This window comes from Phoenix dactylifera, chromosome 3, assembly GCF_051530095.1.
Source record: "Phoenix dactylifera cultivar Ajwa chromosome 3, Ajwa_hap1_PhDact_Kaust_v1.1, whole genome shotgun sequence".
NCBI lineage: Eukaryota > Viridiplantae > Streptophyta > Magnoliopsida > Arecales > Arecaceae > Phoenix > Phoenix dactylifera.
In genome coordinates this window covers 24,234,948-24,253,637 of record NC_143192.1, presented here as the reverse complement: position 1 = coordinate 24,253,637, position 18,690 = coordinate 24,234,948, and the positions used below count along the sequence as shown (strand labels likewise).

Here is an 18,690-nt window from a genome sequence, read left to right as displayed (position 1 = left end):
TCCTAGCTTAAATATACTGAAGCAAAGCGTGGTTGATGAAGAGACAAATAAATTTAACATTTTTAGGAGGGAAGAGAAGGAGAAAAATATTCAAATAAAGATAAACAAAACAAAAATTCAGGATAGCAGTCACCATTCACCCGGTACCTACTTTTGGTATCGCACGCCGAACACCAGATCCAACGAGTGGACTTTCTCACATCCCCCTTGTCGATGCAAACCAGAAGCCGCATTGAACTGATCCCGTACAAAACTTGGAACACAAACAGAAGCTCCTAAAATTAGGAAGACGACATGTAAATTGTCCTATTTTGCCAAAAGTCAAGGCAGCCGTGGCATCACGATCCCCCAAATCCCTTCAACCACCACGCTATGATCACATGAAACCTTCCTTCCCTTGTTCCCCACTCACAAATATTTCACCAAACTTTTCTCCAATAACCACAAAGAAAATTGTATCGTATTCTTGTCCTTTGTAGCCTAACATTTTAATCCAGACGGTCCGAAGGAACAACAGAACATGCAGTGGTCGCCATCCGATCCCCGAAAACCGGCGCTGCCCAAAGCGGCGATGCACGTGTCGTCTTCTTTTGACCGTTGACTTCTGCTCCCCGACAGAAGCCCCGCACACCATCGCCGCCCGCCCACCGCCTACTCCCGGTTATCTCTCCCTCCCTCCCTCCTTCTCCCCCTGACGTCGTTCTTCCAGGGCTCTCCCCACCCGCAAACTACCTTCATTAATTGAAAAAACTAAAACAAGTGGAAATCCAACAAGATATGGATATTAAATTTGACCAAATTATTATAAAAATAATTCAGAGACCAAGAAAAGAGTTGAAATGGAACACACGCGAGCCAGAACCATACCAAACCTCTCTTTTTCTTCCCCTTCTCAGCTCTTCTTCTCACTGCCTCCACAGAGAAAAGTTCACTCTTTTTCCTCCTCCTCCTCTTCTTCCACTCCTATGTTTTTCTTGTAGAGCTCTGTTCTCTTGTTTTGGTTGTAGAATCCCAAAGTTCAGCACTCGCAGAGCAAGAATCTGTCCGGAATTCCGAATGGGTTTCGCCAGCCATAGCTTATAACGCCGGAAAGGAGCCTCCTTTACACCGTTCTGCGTCTTCTCTGGTTCTTGGGATCATTTGAAATGGGAGACAGGGGGGACCCGAAGTGGTTTCTCTTCATGCACACGTGGTGCTTGTTGTTGTATTTCTTCCTCTTCTTCTTTTTCATACCTACCAATTCCCAGAACCAGACCTGCAATTCTGGCGATTTGCATGCTTTGCAGGGCTTCTCGAGTGCCCTCGATGGAGGGATCCAAGGCTGGAGCTTTGATTCTTCTCCCATCGACTGCTGCACCTGGGCCGGCGTCTTGTGTGACCGGCCGACGGGTTCGGAAAGACGGGTGATCGGGTTGGATCTCCAGAACAAGAGCTTGAAGGGCTCCTTATCTGATTCTTTGACTGGTTTGGATCAGCTGAGATGGCTCAATCTCTCTTATAATTCTCTTGAAGGCCTTGTTCCCTTGCAGCTGCTCCATCACCCCCGGCTGGAGCACCTTGATCTCAGCTCGAATGATCTATCCGGGCCCATCCCACTGGATGTTTACCTTCCTTCGATTCGGGTTTTCAACATTTCTTACAATATGTTCAACGGCAGCCACCCGATTCTCTCCGGGTCGACGAATCTTGAAGAGTTCGATATCAGTTTCAATGGGTTTGTGGGTCTAATCAACCCGGGCATCTGTAATTCCTCCACCCGAATTCAAATCCTTCAGTTTTCGATGAATGCCTTCACCGGCGGCTTCCCCGTGGGTTTTGGTAATTGCAATTCTCTTGTTGAGCTCTCTCTTTATATGAATGATATTACTGGGAATTTGCCTGAAGATTTGTTCAAGCTGTCATCTTTGAAGAGCTTATACCTTCAGGAGAACCGCCTGTTCGGTCGGATGAGCACAAGATTCAGTAATCTCTCTAACCTTGCTCAGTTGGATCTTTCCTTTAATCTGTTCTCAGGGAACATCCCGAATGTTTTTGGTAGCCTTATGCTCGAGTATTTTTGTGCTCAATCTAACAGTTTCCATGGCTCTTTACCTGCTTCCTTGGCTAACTTGCCCAGTCTTAGAGTGCTTAATTTAAGGAACAATTCTCTGAGTGGTCATATAACTCTCAATTGCACAGCTATGACTCACCTGAGCTTTATCGATCTTGCTACGAATTCGCTCACTGGTCCTATTCCTTATAATATATCTCAGTGTGTGGAATTGAAGACCTTGAATCTTGCTAGGAATAGTCTTACTGGTGAAATTCCCATCAGCTTCAAGAACCTCAGTTCACTGTCGCATCTCTCACTATCTAATAACAGCATCTCCAATTTGTCCTTGGCATTGGAAATTCTACAGGATTGCCCAAGCCTTAATAGTCTTGTCCTCACTAAAAATTTCTTTGATGGTGAGAGGATGCCAATGGATGGGATTCAAGGTTTTCAGAATATAGAGGTTCTTGTCATCGCAAACTGTGATCTTTTGGGGTCAATACCTCTGTGGTTGCTTAACTGCAGAAAATTGAAGGTTTTGGATTTGTCATGGAATCGCCTGGATGGGACCATCCCTTTGTGGATAGGATATTATGACCATCTATTTTACTTGGATCTCTCTAACAATTCATTCACTGGAGAAATCCCAAGTAGTTTCGCTCAGATGAAAGGCCTTATTTCTCCGAACAATTTACAGCAGGGGACCACGATGGAGGACTTTCCATTCTTTATTAAAAAGAATATGTCTGGGAAGGGATTGCAGTATAATCAGGTCAGCAGCTTCCCTCCATCCTTGATTCTGAGTAATAACATGCTTGTTGGACCAATCTTGCCTGGATTTGGGGACCTTAAGCAGCTCCACGTATTGGACCTAAGCAAGAACAGGCTCTCCGGGACAATACCAGACGAGTTATCAGGCATGTCAAGCTTGGAGACTCTGGATATGTCACACAACAATCTCACAGGAGGCATTCCTTTATCACTTACCAGGCTTAATTTTCTATCAAGTTTCAGTGTGGCATACAACAATTTGGTCGGGTCAATCCCAACTGGAGGCCAGTTCTCGACCTTCTCAAGTACTGCCTTCGATGGGAATCCGGGTCTCTGTGGTCCTCGTTTACCTTCCTGCGATTCCAAAGCTCCCATACAGACGGTGAGCCAGGGACAAAAGAATAAAGGTGTGATCATCGGAATGGCTGTCGGAATTGGGCTGGGAACAGCTTTTCTTCTTGCTATTATCTATTTATTTGTGTCAAGAACTCATTCCAATTCCAGAAGGCAGGAAGATACTGTAAAAGTGGTAGCAGATGCCAATGGAAACTTGGAATCAGCAGCATCTACATTGGTTCTTCTGTTTCAGAACAAGGACAACAAGGAGCTGAGCATCCGTGATATCTTGAAATCTACCGACAACTTTGACCAAGCTAATATCGTTGGGTGTGGGGGCTTTGGTCTAGTTTTTAAAGCAGTTTTACCGGATGGGAGCAAGGTTGCTATCAAGCGGCTTTCTGGTGATTATGGCCAGATGGAGAAGGAATTCCAAGCCGAGGTACAAGCTCTCTCTAGAGCTCAGCACAGAAATCTTGTTCTGCTTCAAGGATACTGCAGGATTGGAAGTGATAGACTCTTAATCTATTCATACATGGAGCATGGGAGCTTGGACTACTGGCTTCATGAAAGGCAGGATGGGGGATCCATGCTAGATTGGGAGAAAAGGCTTCAGATAGCTCAAGGATCAGCAAGGGGATTGGCATACTTGCACCAGTCATGTCAGCCCCATATACTGCACCGTGACATCAAATCAAGTAATATACTCCTTGATGAGAACTTTGAAGCTCATTTGGCTGATTTCGGGCTTGCAAGGCTTATTCTGCCGTGCGACACCCATGTAACAACAGACCTGGTTGGGACTTTGGGCTACATCCCTCCTGAATATGGTCAATCCTCTGCTGCTACTTTCAAGGGTGACATCTATAGCTTTGGTGTTGTTCTTTTGGAGCTCCTTACTGGTAAGAGACCAGTGGATATGTGTAGACCAAAGGGTGGCAGGGATTTAATTTCCTGGGTGCTTCAGATGAGAAAGGAGAAGAGGGAAAATGAGGTGTTTGACCCCTTCATATATGATAAAGAGCATGATAGCCAGATGAAGCAGATGCTTGAGATTGCATGTCTTTGCCTAAATGACTCTCCAAAATTGAGGCCATTGTCCCATCAACTAGTTGCATGGCTAGAGAACATTGGTCTGGATGGCTGTATGACAAAATGAGGAGGTCTTACCTCTCTGTTATGGCAAAATTTAGTGTTTCTGGTTCGTTTCCCCATTTGCACTCTAGCTTCAGTATGGGAGAGTTGTGCCAGTTTCCAATCTTCCCCAAAACATAGAGATCACTTGTACATAACATTTGCATATCATCAATTAGCATTTTCTTCTCTGGCAATTCCTACTATACATAGAGAGGAGGTGAGGTCATCAAAGGTTACAACATACACATACTAAGATGTAAGTTGCACTTTTTTCATGAATAAGACTTAGTTTCACACTTCTGTTGTAAAAGATAAGTTGTACATTTTATCTCTGTTGTAAGAGTTATCAGAGGGGTCCTTCTTGGATTACCTTTTTTTTTTTGGTACACTTGGATTACCTTTCAAAAACAATGGTAACAATGGTGACAACATGTTGTTGGCACACTTCTTAGTTCTCATTGATCCTCTGATGTCTGGTGCAAATAAAAAACTTTACTCTTCATGATTTTTGAATAGTTCATTCATGATTCAAAATTGTTTGTTTTGCTAGTTTTGAAGAGATTAAGGAACCATTTTCAATTTGATTATTTCTTTTGTGTAGCTCTTAGATGTATCTGCCTTTGTCACTGTCAGATTCTTATCCAAACTCAGATTTCCAAATTATTTCAGGGTCACTTTCAGCTACCCTACGTCCATACTTACCACTAGGAAAAAAAAAACCTAAAACTACCCTAGTTTCATAAGTTTTCTTTAATCCTAAATAGCCGAGGGTGGAAGATCTTAGAATATCTAGTAAATGCATCCACTCCTCGAACTTTAAAAATCTCTTAAGGCCAATTCCTTCAACTATAACTCCCTTGTACAGATTGTGCAATTTATATGATTCTTCTGTACAATTAATTTAAGAGAGATAAAAGTTGGATGAGAAGAAGAGCAAGTAGAATTAGAAACATATTTGATTGCAAAGTTTGCCAACACATGAGCACATCCATTTGTTTTAAAAGGAGTGAAAGAAGCCCGAACTCGATATTTCTTTGAGAAGATTTCTGCAAATGGCATTCACTTGGTGTGATACATAAGAGTGAGGTAGAACAATAATCCAAGTTTCTATAGGTTGAGAGCCACTGCCATTTAGAATGATCAAAGACCAAGTATGTCAAATGTTGAGGACCAACTATAATTGGTATAATTACTTAACCTCTGCATTCTACGATCTCCAATCAGGGTCAGAGAAAGTTGAAAAAATGGTTTCATACTAGTAATTAGAATAGCATGAAGTTTTCTGCTTTTGATACACCCATCTCCTAAGGTCAGACTATATAATAATCTAAAACAGAAACGAATTTAAAGTGTTCCTTCTCATGAGCATGTTTGCAGTTTCAGCTATGTAGGTCATTGTGCTAATGAAAAACAAAAATATTTCGCTGGAGATGGATTGATAGAATCATAGAAGGAACGTACCGTAATCTTAGTTTCCTCGTTGGGGGAAAAGACATTGTTTTGATTATTAATAAAATTGTTACCTATATAAGAAGGGGGAGAGAGGAATCTCCATGAGCTCACAATCCATAGAATTCAACCGAAATTAGATTCAGTCATTAGAAATCTTAGTTTTTCATTTGATAATTTTATTTTTTGAGTGACATTCATAACCTGCATTTCTTTATCAGTTCCTTACCATAAGAAAGATGTTTTCTGCAAACTCCTATTTCCTTGGTATATGGTTTCGTTATTTTGAATTACAACTTGCTACCTCTCTGTGATTCCTCAATTCTGTAGGATGCAAATTAAGGAAGTTCACAGGTCTTGTGATTACATGAAGGCCATTTACTCAGTAAAGTTATGATGACCTAGGAGAATTGGACCGCAATGCAACTCTCTAATAGGAAAAGGCACCACCATAGCCCCATAATTCTAGAAGTTTTAATTGGTGTGTTTTATTATGTTGCATTATTTCTTCAGTATCCCTAAAATAGTTTTTTAATTATCCCTGCATGATCTTTCTGTCCTTTGTGGTTTGAGGATTCTGATATTCTAAATTTTAAGGACTAGGATAGTGTACATGTTCCATTAAGGTTTCTTGCCAAATGGCATGGGTAGGCTTCTGTACCAATACATGATACTGTTTGAGTTAAACGACAAGACCTACCATATGTCAATATTAAGGTTCGTCGTATCGCTGCCAGACCTCATACCAATATCTTCCTAATATAATGTTAGTACGTCCGATACAGAAGCCGTTTGGTATACCGAGTGTCGATATATCCTCTATACCGCATACCAATTTAGTACCAATATAGTACAGTACGATCAGTATACGCCGGTACTAACTAGTACAACAAACCTTAGATCAATATAGTCATAGCCAACTCCTATACAGGAATTAGTACCCATCAAATTCGTACAATCTGCCTGTATTATCTGGTCCAGTTTAGTGTGTAAAGTGCTAGCTTCAATATCTTAGCTTGCTAGCTGAATCCTCGAATTGTATCTAATTGCTATTAATGAGCAATTTTCATTCTTTTTTTGTTTACTTAGAAGGAAAGATCTGCCAAATTCAAACGTTGACAATTTGGAAATTTCCATCATCTCATTGAATGACTGAAAAGCTTAAATGATTTTCTTACTGAAAGGCGTCAGAATAGCATCTGCTGTGAAGTTGGTTTTCTTCTAAAAAATTATTGTATATAAAGAATGCAGAGCCCAACTTTGAAATAAATTGTCACAATTGTCGCGGTGGATGTGTCACGCAAAGATAAAAGCTTGAATGTTAATAACTTTGTAAAGAAAGTGGAATTGATAAAGCAGGCCTAGCTGATAGGTTGCCCCTATACCACCCAACAACCTCATAGCAACAATTGGGGTTTAGAAATTTGTTTTTGCATCATTTATAGTAAAACATCAGTCTTCAAGAACAACATACATCCATATATATGATGCAAAGGCATGTATCTCTACGTAGCATTGGGGTTACTCTTTATACAGAAGAGCTTTTTCCATAGACAAGAGAATCTCAAAAGCAAGAGTATTTCTGCTTGAACCTGCACTCTAACAATGACTACTTAATTTTGAAACTTCCATTATAGCCAATTAATTATAACATCATTGCTGAGAAATTTGTATTGAAAATAAGATTTGAATTGCTCATTTTGTTCATGATATTGGTGTACTTTATATACAAGTTGAGCCTCCAGATATAGTAGAATACAATAATAAAACTCTAGAATTATAGAAAAGATACTAAAGACTAGATATAGTATAATACAACAGCAAAATTTTATAATTTGGTACAAATACTAAATTTGAAGATAACAATCAGATCTCATAATTTTTAGAGATTGATCTGAGCTGATAAACCAAAATTGCGTATGCAATATGTAGTAGCTGTGATATCCAATATCGTATATACTATAATAGGTGAGATTGTGCATGATTCTGACAACTATAATACTCCTCTTCAAGTTGGTGTGTATAGATCCGCAACACCCAACTTGTGTAGCAAATAAAAAAACTGTTCACGGCCCAAAGCTTTAGTAAAAATATCAGCACACGGGTTGTCACTTCGAAGAAACTTGGTCTGCATTGTGCATACTTGTAGTTTTTTTCAAGCGACATGACAATCTATTTTTCTGAGAGATAGTACATTATTTCTTCATGCGCCATGAGATAAGGCTATCACCAAGAAAGATGCAATAACCTATGATAGAATGGTAAATAGTGGAACAAGTTGCCCAATTAGCATCACAATAAACACTGAGATAAAAGTCGTTCGAAGTAGACATGAGGATATTAAAGCTAGGGCATGATTTGAGGTATCTTAAGAATCGAAGATCAGCATCCATATGGGGTTGGAGTGGTGCCTGCATAAACTGACTAAGTCTAAATAGAATTACAAATAGAATCGGATATTCGTATACGGATTGGGTCGTTATCTATTCATATCCATATTCATTTTTCTTTGACAGATATAGATACGAATATAGATATTAGTCCTGTGCTCAAAATTATATCCATATTTGGATAGATTCGGATATGAAAACAAATTCAGATGGATATTATCTACTTTCACTCCTAATTGCGCAACAATTTAAGAAATTGTAACCATGTACTCCTGGGTCATTCCTCAATGTTGAGACATGTCTTCTGAAAATCAGGAAACGAGCCTAAATTTAAGAAATTGTACACATGTACTTGAGTTGCGCGACAATTTAAGAAATTGAAGACTAGCCAAATTTATAGGTGACTTGTCCTAACCACCTAGAGACAATGGCTTCAGTTCACAAAGCATTAGTAGGATGATCCCGCTAATTTCCCACCACATCAGCAATGATTTATGTCTGGAGCTCTGTTAATTAGGACATTTCGCAACACCACTGATAAGACACATTGTGTAGCTTTCCATGCATGTTTAAGACATCATAGAAAAAGGCATGAATGTTGGTCCGACAAACACCGACACCATTTATTGGCCCATTGGAATTGGTCATGTTGCTCATACACATGCATGTCACAAAGAAATCGATGCAGTCAATTTTTGCTTGAATTCAGTAATGACACCTACCATGGCCTCCATGCTTGCAGCTAAGAGGTGGTATGATCATCACAGATATGTGGATAATGACAGTGATTTGATCATCACATTAAGCGACAACAATAAAAGATATCTTTACTAACCAGGAAAATGATAGCGGAGGCGCGATATAAGCACATCAGATAAAAATTTTAGTTCTGTCAATGAAAATGAAATAGAATCCAGAGATTACTTCAAAGTTTTTCATCTGATGGCATAAAAAGTTGAATCCAGAGACTCCTTTAGCTGTTACAAAATTCACATAAATGCACTGCATTGATCTCCACCTTAGTATCAATTGAGTCAATTAGTCTTGTAACAACCAAAAGTTGCCATACATTTGCATGCGCTGCAAAATGATCAACCCAGCTTTGGAGAACCAGTCTGATAACAGCCTGACATGGAAAAGGCTTAGATAATGATCTTTTAGAGTTGAAGGTTGTTGAAGTGCTGACATAAGGGAAGTTTTTTTTACTTTTTTTTTTTTGGGGGGGGGGGGGGGGGGGAACAGTTTTTACAGGAAAAGTTGAAGCAAAAATATTACACGCTACTACATGAAGTGAAAGCAGAAACTAACAGAAAAGCTTGACAGAATTCCATCAATTTTTGATGGTCCAGAAATATTTGTAAAATCTCTCACGTCTAAAATGATAATTTCTTATAGTTTATAATATCTCAGGAGATAGTAGTAGGGATCAAGAATCTCATTCAGTATCATCTTCCATTTCGTGCACTGCCTGGAGAGGACCGCTTCCTGACAGAAACCCACTTTCAGATGTGTTCACAGGCCAATTTCCAAAAAGGCATACCTGTGGTTCAATCTCGTTCAACCTATTCCATTCCGCATCCGAAAGTGACCAATCAAAAATATCTATATTTCTGATGATCTTCTCCGACTTTAGGCTGCATGGGAGCACACTAGTTCCTCGCTGTAGCCCCCATCTCAGGATGACCTATAATAAATGAAGTACAAATGCCATCAATGAGAATGCATACAAATTCATTCAAAAGTAAAATATAAATGAAGACTCAAAAAAATATATATAAATGATATTGATGATCCAATGATCATTATGAAAAAATAAATATGATTTATGATCACATTTGATAAAAGAAACCTAACATTTGAAAAAGATTTATATATAAGAAACACAAACAAAGGGGTAAGGTTCCATAACTAAAGGGTGACTCCCTCAAGCCCGTATATCAGCCATGAAACACACAGAAAGCAAAAGGTCCTCATCAACTTTCAGCATTACAACCAGAAATCTCACCAGTCACACCTTTTTGTAGATCCCAGGGAAATTTTCTCAAATTTATGGCTCCAGTCTCCTTTATTCTCTCTAAAGAACAACCATTTTAGGTGATCTGGAGTCCACATCAAGTTCAAGTGATATCAAGCCCAACACTGGAGCTAAGATTTCAAAACCATTTGTCCACCACCATATATGACCCAAACTGAAAAATTCTATTATCATCACCAAAGTTTGGCCCAACTTTTGTAGACTCTGACAGCTGTAGCTTGAAATTAGTTTCCAATGTGGAATTTTGCACACCTAAAGTGGAATTTTGCACACCTACTTTGAAAGGCAGCAGAGTACACTAGAAAAAGTAATCAATAAAACTAGGAAAAAGAAAAGGCAACCTGTGAATCTTTAAAACAGAAAACACCTGATGGAAGAAAAGAACTAAGTTTAAGACCCTAGATATAATTTGGATTACATCAGCATCAAATTACGTATCGAAGTCCTGTTTGGATGCCTGATTTCCCTAAACAGCCTGATTTCCCTATTATCAAATTCCTCTCATGCTTGGAAGAGTTGAGGAGGGTAGTATTTAAGAGAGCGGCAGGATGAGGGATTCCACCAGCCCTACAAATTTGAGGATCTAAGGACACCAGAAATTACCTTCTAGAACATTCTGATATCCCAAAAATTTTATGGAGGATCATTGACCTCTTCTGTTTCCCTATATGCATGCATGTACATGTATAACGAACTACATAATACATATGGACATACAGATGCATGTCTACACGCACACAGTCATGCACATGCATATATGATCATGCATGTGTGTGCCTGCACATAGACATTCACACGCACTATGTGCATAAAATATTTTCTTGTGATTTCTCCTTCACAAATGACGCCTGGATCTTAATAAGTGAATCTGATACATCACAAAGGATTCTGAGGAAAGTAAGATAATTTGTTTTTCCCTAGTAGTTTTAACCTCAAGATTGAGCTTCAACAAAGTTACATTATGATTCTGCAGCAAAGGACTATACTAGAGCGCAATGCATTTAGCTTTCCTATAGCTCTCAAGCTTTTAAAAAAATTAAAAACCAAACAAACAAACAAAAAGTTCTCATCATGTCTCAGCACCGGGCCCTATACCAAAACCACCCTATGCCTGATAAAGGGCCAATTCAACATACCGAATGTCGGTATACCCCCCATACCATGTACCAATACCAAACTAGTATGGTACAATATATACTCCATACCGCCCGGTTCAGTATGGTATGACCTACTTTGATCCCCATTCTCTGTTAACCTATTGAAAGCAAAATTTCCAGTCACAAAGTAGGATCATAAATGTAAGGCTTTTGCTTCTTCCTACGACATGTGGCATTTCAACAAGCTTTTTACTTAACTAGAGTTCCCATGGAATCCACAGATTTAACCATCATATGAAATTGTTCAAAGGTGACATCTATGATACTTGCACAAAAGGTTTTTAAGGAAAATTTCTTTGCTCACAATATCTCTGCCCTCTCCATTACAAAATTACTACTTCAATTTCCATTAGCCTCACTCTCCTAGCCATCTTCCTCTTACCTCCTGTCATTCATTTTTCCATTTCTGTTCTGCTTCATCTTTCCTTCCAGCACAACCAACAGCAGTCTTCATTACATTAAAACATCAGGTCTGAGAGAAAGGCAACAGTGCATAACAACCCTCCTTCCCTTTCCGCTGCTCATGTCCAATACCCTATTCTCCATCAAGGATTAAAGTATCATGTATCCAGCTTATGCTGGGAAAGTGTTGGCATGTCATGCATAGTATGCCCACAGTTGGCACCAAGGTATTCCGAACCGGTACCGGTAGGCGTACCGGTGGCCTACTAGACCGGCTCATCGTCCTCGGTACCGTTTCGATATCGGGCCCGTACCAAGAGCCAGAGCCGAAAAAGACGAGGTGAAAGAGAGAGCGAGCGAAGGAGGGAGAGAGAAGGAGAGGCCTCCACCGCCAGCGGAAGGCCGCAGGGGGGCGGCCGAGGCCGAGGCCACGGCTGCGCCCCTATTTCGACATGGCCGCAGAAAAAAAATTGAAATTTTTCAAGCAAAGTCGACGACTCTCTTGTTGACTTTACTTAGAAATCTTCAAATTAAACAATTTGAGAATTTTTAAGTGAAGTCGGCAAGCGTTTTGCCGACTTCACTTAAAAAACTCCAATTTTATTTTCGTGGCCGCATCCCCTATTTCGAAAGAAACAGAGGATATGGCCACGGCCTCGGCCTCCGCCGCTCCCCCGCGGCCTCCGCCGCGGCCCCAAGGCCCTCCAATGACAACGGAGGCCTCTTCTTCTCCCTCCCTCCCCCGCTCACTCTCGCCTTATCTTCTTCTTTTCTGGCTCCGGCTAGATTCTGTCGGTACAGGCTATGTACCGTTTTCCACGGCTGAACCGTACCGGTCAGGGCCCGGACAGGTTCGGTACATGCTAAACCGGTTGGTACGGGCCGGTTCAGCATACCATGGTTGGCACACATCTCGATGGGGAGATACACAAATTTGTAAAATGATTCAATATGATATGCTAAGTTTTTTAGTCAAACCAATTTTAATTGCTTGATACTAGTATGCACACATGTTGTAAACAAATAAATAAAGTTATATACCATCGTGTCAAAACCCATGGTATGCTCCTGTACCATTCACATACAAGTATGGTATGAGATAGGGTATGCCTCCCATATCTATTTAGTGTGCTGAACCAGTTGACACCCTCGAGTTGATATGGGGTTCATGCAGAATCACAATTTTTTTGACATTGCCCATCATACAGGGTTGATAATGTACCATTTGTTTGAGATTTAAAACTTTGCTTTAAACTAATCTTTAAAATCCTACATTCAACATGTGCACAACAATTTCAAATATTTTTTTAATACAAACTAATACCAGACAAGTATATTTTACACACAAACAATAAACTAAGCTTAAAATTCATAATAAAACTGGTGAAAGACATCCATCTATGTTTACAAATTGACACTCCATTGTAGGCGATGTTCATGTATTTCAGTGCCAGCCATGTTTATATACTGATAATATTGCATGGATCTTATTTATTTTGAATTATGATGAATTGTAACCTTTGATATGATACCGAATGACAACATTTTATGGGTCCAAACTAGAGAGTAGGATTTCAAATCCTCATTAAAAAAGTACAAAAAAAATATCATCATAGTTGTTAGACAATTAAATGGAAATAAGATTTAGGATGCCTAGATAGAAAATAAGAAGAGTTAAGCATGCTACAGTCATGTACCACCAATTGTACTTGCCAATGCTTATTGCTTTATTACTATTATGGCATTTAATAACCAAGATGATGTGGCATGATGAGATTCGTCCATCATGCCTCCAGAAACTCGCCAAGGCATTCTGGTTAAGCCACCTCTGCCAACACGAACAGACCTAAGGCAGCCGACCTCCAAGGCCAATATCTCTTAGCTCACCTTGACCACTGATTTGAGCCAAGCAGGATCTTCCTACGAAGGAAGCAACTGGTCCCACATGGCTTCAGTAATCCATCACATGCCAAGCTATTGCAACACATCCTCAAGGTTGTTACGCCACATCATGTTATGGCGTGACCCCGAGTTTATTGAGATATGATTTGCTGAAGATGCAGGATCCTAGCTATACATAATCTCAGAGGCTCTCTAGCAAAGAGAACGCAAAAAATCACCATAGTTAGGGGAGACCCTGCTTCTCTATTCTTTTCTCCTTTTGTTCTCTTCTAAAATATTCTCTGACTTAAGCATCGAAGGGGCTGATCGGAGCTAACCGGCGAGCTCTCACCTTTAGTCCATTGTCTCGCAAGTCCACGGAGGCGGTCTGCATCAGCATCTTTAGGTCAATGGCAACAGATTGGCACCATCTGTGAGAAAAAAGAAGAGCCCTGAAGCTCAAAAGGAACAACCACCTAGGAGCCATTCAGCCAGAGTCCAACAACTCCCTGTTGGTTACTAAACTTAGTTTTTAATATTAGTAACTTATGGTTTTATTCTCTATAATTGCATATTAGTATGGTGAGGAGTTACATGTCTTTTGGGCTTTTAGTCATATGGGAGTTGCATGGAGTTATAAGGGTTTTATTTAGAGGGAGTTATTTGAGATTTATATGGGGTTATATATGGTGTAATGACCAATTCAATTAGGGACGTTAAAAGACCATCTAATGGTGCCTATAAATATCCATGTACTCTAGGTTTTTGAAGTTAGTGGAATACAAGTGATTCATGTGTGCCTAAAATCCTCTCCACTTTTCTTCCATAGAGTAATTTGTGAGTGTGAACTCTCTTGATTTCCAACAAAGTGGTATCAGAGCCAAGACTTTTCTTGTAAGAAAGAGCGATGGCAAAGGGAATGCTTACGTTTCAAATGCTGTGGTTCACCAAGGATAACTATGAAAATTGGTATATCCATATGAAGGCAATCTTGGGATCTCAAGATTTGTGGGAGATCGTTGACAAAGGCTACAAGGAATCGGAGAACGATGATTCCTTGACTCCAACTCAAAAAGAGTCCTTACAAGGCACAAGAATGAAGGATTGGAAGGCCATCATGATCATCCATCAATGTTTGGATGATGGCATGCTACAACGAGTTGCTAATGCAACTTCTTCGAAGCAAACTTGGGAGATTCTCCAAAACTCCAATCAAGGAGTTGACAAAGTCGAGAAGATTCGTCTTCAATCTTTGCGTAGTGAATTCAAAGCCTTACATATGAAAGAATCTGAATCAATCTCAGATTACTCTTCAAGGGTGTTGACCGTCATAAATCAACTAACGAGGTACGGCGAAAATGTGAGTGATACGAGGGTTATTGCAAAAATCCTTCGTTCATTGGATCCCAAGTTCAATTTTATTGTTGTAGCCATTGAAGAGTCCAAAGATCTAGACTCCATGACAATCGGTAAACTCATGGGGTCACTACAAGCTCATGAAGAGAAGGTTGTCAAAAAGCAAGAGACTTTAGAGCAAATGTTACAAACAAAAATCTCTTTGAAAGAGAAAGAAGATTGTAGTGGGACAGGCGAAAGAGGTCATGGACGTGAAAATGGACGTGGTAGAGGAAGAGGTGGTCGTGGATCATCCAACAAAAAAGAAAAGAAGCAAGAATGGTATCAATCAAGAAGACGTGGAAGAGGAAACAATTCGAGATCAAATGAAGGGAGGTATGATAAATCTAGAATTCGTTGCTATAATTGTAAAAATATGGTCATTTTGCTTTGGAGTGTAGAAGTCCTTCTCAAAATGCCGAAGAAGAAGCTAACTATGTTGAAAATGAAGAGATAGAGCAAACTTTGTTGTTGGCATGCAAAGGAGAAGAAAACGAATATCATGATTTATGGTATCTTGACAATGCGGCTAGCAACCACATGTGCGGTGACAAAAGCAAATTTGTGGAGCTGGATGAAACTGCAAGTGGTAATGTGGTTTTTGGAGATTCTTCCAAAGTTTCGATCCAGGAAAAAGGTACAATTTTGATTCGCTTGAAAATGGTCATCAATTTATTGCTGATGTTTTGTGTGTCCCAGGCATGAAAAATAATATTTTGAGCTTAGGATAATTCTTAGAGAAAGGCTATGATATTCAAATGAAAGATCTTAGTCTTTCGATAAGAGATCAAAAAGGAAGTTTGGTGGTCAAAGTTAGAATGACAAGAAACCGCATGTTTTTGCTCAACCTTCAAACCGATGTTGCTAAATGCTTGAAAGCTTGTGTTGAAGATCCAAATTGGCTTTGGCACTTGAGGCTTGGGCACTTGAATTTTGATGGGCTAGAATTATTGGCCAAGAAAGATATGGTGAATGGGTTGCCCTTTATTGACCACCCAAATCAACTTCGTGAAGGATGTCTTTTTGGCAAGCAATCAAGAAAAAGCTTTCCAAAAGAAGCTAGTACAAGAGCAATGGAACCACTACAACTTGTTCATTCGGATGTTTGTGGTCCATTCAATCCACCATCTTTTGATAAGAACAAGTACTTTCACTTATTTATTGATGATTTAAGCCGAAAAGCTTAGGTATATTTTCTTAAAGAAAAATCGGAGATGTTTGAAGCATTTAAAAGACTCAAGGCACTTGTTAAGAAACAAAGTGGTTTTGATATAAAGGTTATACGATTCGATAGAGAAAGTGATTTCACATCAAATGCTTTCAAAAGCATTTGTGAGAAAAATGGAATTCACCATTCTTTAACAATTCGGAGTATGTTAAAAAGCAAGAATATGCCCAAAGATTTTTGGGCCAAAGCCATTAATTGTGCGGTGAACTTATCCAACCGGTGTTGTACCAAAAGTGTGCCAAATCAAACACCACAAGAAGCATGGAGTGGAAGAAGACCAAGTGTCTCTCATTTGCATGTTTTTGGAAGCATAGCCTATGCGCATGTGCCGGATGAAAAGCGCTCTAAGCTAGATGGCGAGAGAAAAATTAGTCTTCATCGGTTATGATGCAAGATCCAAGGGCTACAAGCTGTACAATCCAAGAAGTCACAAGACCATCACTAGTAGAGATGTTGAATTTGACGAAACAAGTTCATGGGATTGGAATTCTCCAAAAGAAAAGTATGATTTTTTTCCTTTCTTTGAAGAGGAGCAAGGAAGTCAAGTCTTGGAACCCCTTTCTCCACCTTCAACACCTCCATCATCCGCTCAAGTGCAATCATCTCATCATCAAGTGAGGCAAGTTCAAGTGAAGGACCAAAAGGCGCAAGGAGTCTTCAAAACATATATGATGCCACGAATGAGTGTTAGATGTATGCCCTAGAAGCCAAATTGGCTGACACATTGTTGATTCTAGAGACATAATTTTGTACTTGACTATTTATTATTGAATAAATAAAAGGCGTCTTTTCATTCATATTGTTTATGTGTCTATGAATCGTCCAAGAAATTAATAAGATGATGATACATATTCTCAAGAGTTGAGAATTTAAGCCATGTATCATTGGTGATTAATTTCTAAATGCTCCTGATCAATGGATCATCACGAGGACGGTGATTGATCCGATCAGTGCACAGATCACTTTCCTTCTGGATGGACGAGACTTGAGTCCACAGTGTAGGGACACTGAAGTGATAGTGCAGGTGCTTGTTAGAGAACAAGGGTACTGAGCGTGACCAAGACAAGAAGTCACTTGGATGTCTATCCACTCGTCAGTGACTTGCTTGATGTTGCAGTAGTGTGACTGGTCCTTTGACCTGCGGTGCTTCGGCTACTCACAGTGAGGTTATTGTAGTTTGACTGCACACATACATGGTCTCTAGCCATATGGGTCCATGCAGTGTAGATTGGCTGCAGTAGGTTCACTGTAGGAGTAGGGTATGCACCTATAAGGAATCTATCGACCTTGATAGAAGAGGAGTGATCCTATGTGATTTGTTAGACTGAGTTCTAAGACCTTGGCCAGGGCAGTAAAGTGGAGAAAGAGTTTTCCACTATCGAACTCAAGTCGAATAAATCTTGACATATGACAGACGATGGGGTTTGACGAGTTGTCCATGACCTCCGTCCTGTAGGGATCCACGATAGTAGGACTGTATCACATGTTAACTGCACCTAGAGGTTCATCATTCCATTCTGCTGGGTAGCCACTACATGCTGCTAGGTGTCACTGGTGGATGGTGGGACTTATAGGGATTATCTTGATGATCGATAAACCCTAATGAGTTGAGTTGGAATCGTTCCAACCCATTGAAAGGAGTTTTCAATGATATAGTGATAGAGATCACAATATATCTCACTACCAGTCAGAATAGAACCTATGGGGTCACACACACTAGAAGTATTGACCGATCCGATGGTTGAAATCGTGATTAGGAATCACAAGAAATCAATTTGATTGATAAAAGTTGAAGAAGGAACAAAGGGAATTAATTAATTAGACTTAAACACAAATCCTACTTCGGGTAGGATTCCTAGAGTCCTAATTGGATTAGGGCTGGGAATCCTAGTTGGAGTAGGATTGGAATTCCTACTTGGAATAGGATTCCTACAATCCTAATGAGATTAGGAATTTTGAATTAAAATAGGATTCCTACTTGGAGTAGGATTCCTAGAAATCCTAATTAGATTAGGACTTCGGATTCAAATAGAGTCCTAATTGGATTAGGACTAAAATTAAATACATCCTAATTAGATTAGGATTCCTTAAGTCTAAATTAATTATTAATCTAATGAATCAACATGACTCCTAATTGGATTAGGATTGAAGAGTTCAATTGAGTCATGGTTCATTCAAGTCCTAATTGGATTAGGACTAGCATAGATTAAACCCAATTTGGCCAATCCTAATTAGATTAGGATTAAACCATGAAAGAGGGACCTAATCCTCTTTGGAAGAGGATTAGGCTAACCAAGTAAGAGGGGCATCAGCCCCTCTCCACTTGATTAGGTGCGACATGAAGAGAGAGGGGGCCGGCGCCCCCTCTTGGAAAGTTGTCAAGGCTCCTAACTTGTAGGAGCCCTTCATCCTTATTAAAGGAGGACTAGGGCCGGCGCCCTAGATAACCCTTTCTCCTCTTCATCACGTGGCCACCC

At 39.9% G+C, this 18,690-nt stretch overlaps 2 protein-coding genes across 7 annotated transcripts in view; one reads left to right on the top strand and one right to left on the bottom strand.

Moving 5' to 3' along the window:
- The first annotated feature begins 699 nt into the window (after nucleotides 1-699).
- Nucleotides 700-4,734, top strand: LOC103721165 (phytosulfokine receptor 1-like). 2 transcript variants are annotated; one of them, XM_088717908.2, is made up of 2 exons: nucleotides 837-1,192; nucleotides 1,287-4,734. In XM_088717908.2, exon 2 carries the CDS (start codon nucleotides 1,644-1,646, stop codon nucleotides 4,296-4,298), a length of 2,655 nt encoding a protein of 884 aa, XP_088574034.1. In that variant the 5' UTR covers nucleotides 837-1,192; nucleotides 1,287-1,643; the 3' UTR covers nucleotides 4,299-4,734. The 2 variants fall into 2 exon arrangements, with proteins under 2 accessions (XP_008809466.3, XP_088574034.1); XM_008811244.6 differs by having other exon boundaries at nucleotides 700-4,734.
- A 4,253-nt stretch (nucleotides 4,735-8,987) lies between these two features.
- The window catches only part of LOC103697990 (NADPH-dependent aldo-keto reductase, chloroplastic-like), a 35,262-nt gene continuing 25,559 nt past the window's right edge, over nucleotides 8,988-18,690 (bottom strand). For 3 of the 5 annotated variants that reach the window (XM_088717911.2, XM_088717912.2, XM_088717909.2), the window contains exon 4: nucleotides 9,286-9,799. In XM_088717911.2, coding sequence (XP_088574037.1) covers nucleotides 9,551-9,799 — 249 coding nt within the window. In that variant the 3' untranslated portion in view covers nucleotides 9,286-9,550. Of the gene's footprint in view, nucleotides 9,800-18,690 lie in introns of all 5 variants that reach the window. The other 2 variants (XM_088717910.2, XM_039118930.3) reach the window with 1 other exon arrangement.